The sequence below is a fragment of the Rana temporaria genome, chromosome 2, assembly GCF_905171775.1.
Source record: "Rana temporaria chromosome 2, aRanTem1.1, whole genome shotgun sequence".
Classification (NCBI taxonomy): domain Eukaryota; kingdom Metazoa; phylum Chordata; class Amphibia; order Anura; family Ranidae; genus Rana; species Rana temporaria.
In genome coordinates this window covers 441,526,350-441,533,341 of record NC_053490.1, presented here as the reverse complement: position 1 = coordinate 441,533,341, position 6,992 = coordinate 441,526,350, and the positions used below count along the sequence as shown (strand labels likewise).

At 40.2% G+C, this 6,992-nt stretch overlaps 1 protein-coding gene across 2 annotated transcripts in view; it reads right to left on the bottom strand.

Moving 5' to 3' along the window:
* Positions 1 to 3,622: 3,622 nt before the first annotated feature.
* ORAI2 (ORAI calcium release-activated calcium modulator 2) overlaps positions 3,623 to 6,992 on the bottom strand; it is a 63,611-nt gene continuing 60,241 nt past the window's right edge. For both annotated transcript variants that reach the window (XM_040338418.1, XM_040338419.1), the window contains one exon: positions 3,623 to 4,867. In XM_040338418.1, coding sequence (XP_040194352.1) covers positions 4,319 to 4,867 — 549 coding nt within the window. In that variant the 3' untranslated portion in view covers positions 3,623 to 4,318. The remainder of the gene's footprint in view (positions 4,868 to 6,992) is intronic.

Below are 6,992 nucleotides of genomic sequence, written 5' to 3'. Positions count from 1 at the left end.
TATTAAAACAACTATATATACACAGTAAAAAGCTCAGGAAACCCTTTAATCAGCATCAAAACACCTAAAGTATTTTTAGGCTTCTGGACAGCCCTTCAAAGTGAAGTATCTTGCATATTCTCAATGTATTATTCTCTCATCTTTGGCTAAAACATAAAATAACGCTTCATTTAGGTATCTAACTTACAACTTTATTTCAAATACTCAACTGTAAAGCCCCGTACACACGGTCGGACCTTTGTCTGACCAAAATCACATCGGAATTCCATCTGAGTAAAAGAGAACATGTCCTCTATCTAAACTCTGACGGAATTCATCGGAATTTCTGATGGAAATAATCCGATAGGGCATGCACACGGTCGGAATTTCCGATGGAAAAAGTCAGTCTGATTTTTTTCCATCGGAAATTCCGATCGTGCGTACGGGGCATAAGGAACTTCAGTTTCTATGTTTTTTGGACAGAATATTCACAGGGTGTTTGTACATTAAATTCCTTGAGGCAATTTTTTGCGCGTTGAAAGGAATTAAAGGTATGGCAAGGTGCATTATCCTGCTGGAAGAGGCGTTGCCATCAGGGAATACCGTTTCCAAGGGGTGTACTTGTGTCAATTAACATCCACATGAATGGTAGGATCCAAGGTTTCCCAGCAGACTATTGCCCAAGGCATCACACGGTCTTAGCTGGCTTGCAAACTTTCCATACTGCATCCTGGTGCCATCTATTCCCTAGGTAAGCAACACGCACTCGACCATCCACATGTGTTAAAAGCAGAAAGAAAATGCGATTTATTCGGGTCAGGCCACTTTCTTTCGTTGCTTAGTGGTCTAGTTCTAATACTCATGTACCCATTGTAGACACTTTTTGCTGAGGACTCGGGTCAGCATGGTCACCCCGACTGGTCTTCAGCTATGCAACTCCATACACAACAAACTGTATTGCACATATTTTCTGCTTTCAAACACTTCAACTTCAGGGACAATATGTTTACTTGCTGCCTAATATACCCCACCGACTTTTAGATATTATTGTAATGAGATAATCAGTGTTATTCACCTGTAAGTGATCATAAAATTATGGCTGATTGTGTATGTATCTCTGTGTACTTGGTGGAATCTCTGAAGTTCAGTTTTAGAAAACAGACTCCTTTACATGACTGCATGTTTATGGTGAACTATTCATCTAGCTTCTCACTTTAGTAAATCCAACTACTGTTATATCTGGCTGTAAGGTAAAGGCTAAACTGCTTTATTGCAATCAAACCTTAATAAATCCGGGTCTTTGTTTCCCACAGTAAAAATGAATAAGCTGCTGAAAAGTACCTAAAAATAGATGCCCTTCTTCTGTGAGTAAAGAGTACATTCCATAGACCCTTAGATAATGATCTCTGCTGATTTTCTATAAATGTAAGTTTGATGATTTTTCTCAATATTTGGACGGGGTACATGGCACAGGCTATCACAACAGATAAGACCGATACTGATGTTTGAAGTACGAAGGTGTAACAGTTTCATCAGCTCACAAAGATCATCATTCAAGAGACATTATCTCATGTCTATCATAGGTTTACTACAAACCTATGATAAATTCTTCTGCAAATCTACATTTCACATACTACAGGATACAATGCAATGTTATAAAAAAAGTAAAAAACAAGCATAAAACAATTCCCCTCTATAAGAGCTGTATCTACTATTATATTACAAGGCACCATGTTATCAGCTAAGGTGAACCCTTAACCTTTGTAGACATTAGACCCTATAGTAGAGGTATTCTATAAAAGTGGAAATCCCAACAATGCATGTGCTGCCATTCCCAAACTAGCAAATGACAAATGTCAAACCATAAAGAACCTCATTTGATTGGTTCATGTTGGCATTGCATGACTCCACTGAATGGAAAAACCCTTTTTCTGTCTTCATTTGTTTCAACTAAATATATAATCTTTGAAATAGCCTGCTTACTGGATCTAATTCTATGTACCAATATTTGTGCACTTATAGATGTATTTGTTATAAATAGTTATACTTTATGAATATATATTAAGCCTCAAATATGGTGGACTGTAAAAATAGCAGGCAAAAATATCGGACTGTTTAGTGAGTATTTATATATATATATATATATATATATATATATATATATATATATATATATATATATATATATATCATATTTAAAGTGCTAGACTACCCAAGAAGTGAGTTTTTAATTGTAGGTACAGACTAGTGACCTAATTTCACCCTCTCTCTTTTCCTGTATCTCCTGGGTACTCCAGCAGAGGGCAGTTCCCATTGTTGGTCCACATCTGCTACTAGAACAGGAGCATGTTCACGCCTTCTGTTTTACGCCCCACGATAAAAAATAATTTTGTAAACAAGAACAGCAGGTGGGACCCCTCGATATTTGTTGTCGCAGACCTGGCAGCAATTAGAGTACCTTGCACCTATACAAAAATGAATAGCAATTTAGCAGAGTACCTTGCATCTATACAAAAATGAATAGCAATTTTGAGTGTACTGGCCTTTTAAAAAGACTTGCCTAAAATGCAGAACTGTGGCTCTACAGACAGTGAAAAGCTAATTGAACACAAGCCAGGACATTGACAGTACAGTATTTAGTGCCTTAAAGCAGTGGTCATCAACCCTGTCCTCAGGGCCCACTAACAGGCCAGGTTTTATGCATTACCTTGGGGAGATGCTGACTAAAATACTGCAATAACTGAGCAGCAAATGATATCACCTGTGATGTATTTCAGTTATCTTGCAAACCTGGCCTGTAAGAGCCGGTTCAAACAGGGGCGACTTGGGATCCGACTTGAAGTCGCGCTGTTGAGAAGATCAATGGAAGTGAATGGAGCCGTCTTTATCTACACTACTGAAGTCGCTCCGACTTCAGAAAAGGTTCCTGTACTACTTCAATCTGACTTTTACCCATTGATTTCAATGGAAGTTGCCTCCAAAGTCGGATCGTGTTTTAACTGAAGCAACAATACAGGAAGAGAAAATTGTTTTCTCAGGCAAACCCCTCCTTCCCACAGAGCTTATTGTTGTTTGATTGGCCACTGAAAAGTTGCCTGTCCTGGAGGCGACTTGAAGTCGCACTGTGATGCGCGCTCAGGTCGTGTCCAGGTTGCCTCGCAAAGTGTTGCCCCTGTGTGAACCGGCTCTTAGTGTGCCCCGAGGACAGGGTTGATGACCACTGCCTTAAAGTATAACTAAACCCAAAAACTAAGTGTAATATATTGCAGCTTAACAGTCCTTAGATATGTTGGCTGTGTTTGTTTTCCTTTTCAGGCTAGGAACATTTTCTGCAAGTACAGCAAACACCTGTTTTTGCCAGAAATGCAATGTCTTTGTCAGTTCCTTTGATCTAAACTAGAAGGCTTAAACAATGTTATCTTCCTTCTGTAAAGCACTAATGCCCACATCCTCCCGTAATAAAGGTGAACAAAGGCAGACATGTTTGAAGTCACAGCCTATGTAACTACCCTGACTCCCTCCACAGATACAGTGGACCCAACAACCCAGGGACAGGAAGTGTGTTATTTGCAGGATTACCAATAAAGAATAAAGGACAATAAAGCTGAAAATAAATAAAACAAATGCAGCCACTGCATCCAAGGACTGGTAAACTACAATATATTACATTTCAGTTTTTGGCTTTGGACCCTCTTTAAAGCAAACATGTGCTTTACTCGAAGTCCCAGAACATATACTTATCTTTTCTTTAAATACACCACTGATCCGTTTAGCGCCAGGAGCTGATTAAAATACATGGCACTTTCAGGTATAAAAAGAGCTTGTGATTTACTCCATGTTACAGCTCTGCCACATGGTGAGTTCATTGCCTTTTGCATTCTATGACTAGAGCGGCCTGTAGCTTACACAGGTCTCTCCTTCACTCCTGGAGGTTGAACGGAGTAGTGAGTAAGTGAAAGGAAGGTAAGTATACATTGCTAAGGAGGTCTACATTAAATGTAACCCGTTTCTTTGCCCTAGGGGGGAAAGTACAGTTTACTTTGAAAATGTTGATGGCACTTATAAATGTTTTGCAATTGTATAGTATTTGCCTAGAACTGTATATAGATGCTTCCATTCTTATAACAAAATTTTTGATTTTTCCCTTTTCTCCTATATTCATTTTCAGTAGTAGGCGTAGGAATATACATATAAGCTGCAGCATGGAGGAATTCAATCTTTTAGCCACTTGGCTATAAGTCTGGGCACTGTAAAAAGCCCAAGCTTTCCAAACTGCTCAGCAACAGATCGATGGGTAGACCAGTGGCACTTGCTGAATAACTTTGTCGCTTCTCCATCTTCACACCACATTTATGCCCCGGTCATGCCCATCTAGCTGGATTTTCAGTTTGTGGAGCTCTTCGATTTCTCGGTGGTGGCGCTCAGTTTTGTGCCTCACCAACGTGCGATAAAAGTGAATGGTGAATATGACAAAGATGATACCAACGGGGACCATGATGATGGTGGAGACGAGTGCAGAGTTCCATCCCGCATTTCCACTTGGTTTCTGAGAGGTGGCTGTTTCATTGCGGACTTGGGGAGAGTCGATGGGTAAGAACTTAATCCAGCAAAGAAGAACCACCTCAGCCAAAAAGAGGAGAATCCCGAGAGCTGTGGAGAAGCCCCAGGCTAGCTCAATATAGTAATGCATGCGATCATGTGGGGATTCGTTGACAGAGTTCAGGTTGTGGATATTACTCACAGCCTCAACATTTGGAAGGATACATGTGCTGATCAGAAGTGCAAATAGGTGAACAGCCACCAGTACAGTAGTGCAGGCACTAAATGCCACGAGCAATGGCTGGGGGTAGTCATATTTCATCTCTAGTTGGACCTCCACCATTGCCACCTGGAAAAGAACAACACATATAAATTAGAAAGCTTTTAAAGGGAAAAACAACTACAGGAAACAGATGTAAAAAGCACAACCTGCTTTGTTTTACCATGAATACTCCTGCTTTCCTTTTTTTATAATACAAGTCTATATATAAATGGGGGGGGGGGGGGGGGGGTTACGTTTTTTTTCAGAAAACACCCCTCAGACAAAACAATACTATACAAACTGTGATGCCCTGACTTCAAAGTAAATATAGGATAAAGTATATACAGTATATATATCCATCAACTTTTATTATTTTAAATTGTCAATCCAGCAAACCTTTATGCAAATCCAAAGGTTTTCCCCATGGGACTTTAAAGGTAAACCAGACATAGGGGTTGATTTACTAAAGGCAAATACACTGTGCACTTTGCAAGAGCAGTTGCTCCAGAGCTTAGTAAATGAGCAGAATCTCTGCTGACTTTCATCATCCAATCATGTGCAAGCAACTGCACTTTTTTTAAAGTGCACAGTCTATTTACCTTTAGTAAATCAACCCCATAGTGTCGTGTTAAAAAAAAAAGTTTTGCAAGCTTTATTTGTAACAATAACATTGAAATAAAACAAATTATGGCTAAATGTTTAGTTTGAAAGCATTGCACACCATATTAGTCCATTGCAAATGATTGTACACAAATATACCACACCCCCAATTCACATATATGTGACCTCTTGGGGCTCTGTGAGCAGAGGAACACCTGGCATGTTTCTGAATTTCTCTTTCTTCAAGAGTGCAATGTGTGGGAACATGTAATGTATCTAACAAAATACATCTAGTAAGTGTATATAGAAAGATAACATATCAGAATGTAAAGCCATATTCATATACAGGTTATTTACCCATGATGTAGCAAAACAGATGCACCACTTATAGCCATAAGTATTAAAACCTTTTAAATGCCGTCATTTGTTGAACCATCAGAAAGCCATATCTAATGCCGGAAGATCAGGGCAGCCAGGATACACTGGGGCCACATGTAAGCGCACCGCGTTCACACGATCGGTCAAACCGATAAGAATGGTCTGATGGAATGTTTTCATCGGACCAAACCGATTGTGTGTGGGCCCCATCGGTTATTTATCCAAAGCAATCTCGTTTTAAAAATCCACAAATGCTCAGAATCAAGTCGACGCATGCTTGGAAGCATTGAACTTCGTTTTTTTCAGCACGTCGTTGTGTTTTACGTCACAGCGTTCTGACACAATCGTTTTTTTAACTGATGGTGTGTAGGCACGACTGACCATCAGTCAGCTTCATCGGTTAACCGATGAAAACAGTCCATCAGACCGTTCTCATCGGATGGACCGATCGTGTGTATGCGGCATAAGGGGAGATATAATAATGTCCTAAAACCACTTGGACCTTAAATTAAATTATAGACCTTGTAATAACATGGAATTTTTTATATTTTAGGAACCAATGATATTTAAGGATGTTTACCGTATATACTGTAATATATATATATATATATATATATATATATATATATATATATATATATATATATACACACACACACACACACACACACACATACACACACACACACACACAGGGGGTCCCCAACTTACGAACTACTCCTACTTTCAAACAGGACGCTGCGGGGACCCTCTGGCGTTCTGCGCAGACCATCTGCCGTTCTGCGCATGCGTGGGCAGACGAAGCCTCGAAAAATTTCGGAAATGTCCGTAATTGGCCGCGCATGTGCAGAACGGCATTCGACGGAACATCGGAAATGTCCGTAATTGCCGCTCTGCGCATGTGTAGCCGGACTTACGAACATTTCCAGATTACAAACAACAGGAAAGTCCCGAACCTGTTTGTAAGTCGGGGACTCCCTGTATAGATGTGTATATACATATATATAGTGGAACCTCAGATTGCGAGTAACCCGGTTTACGAGCGAGTGTTGTTTTGCAAAATGAGCAGGATTCAGGCCAAAGCAGGATTCAGGCCAAAGTAGAGCCGTGCGGAGCCGATCAGCATCGTTCGGAAATGCACGGAAAGGCTTGAGGACAGCACGGCTGACCTCGGGAACTGAGTCTTTCCGAGGTCAGACGAGGTGTCCTCTGGCCTTTACGATCGTTTCCAAGG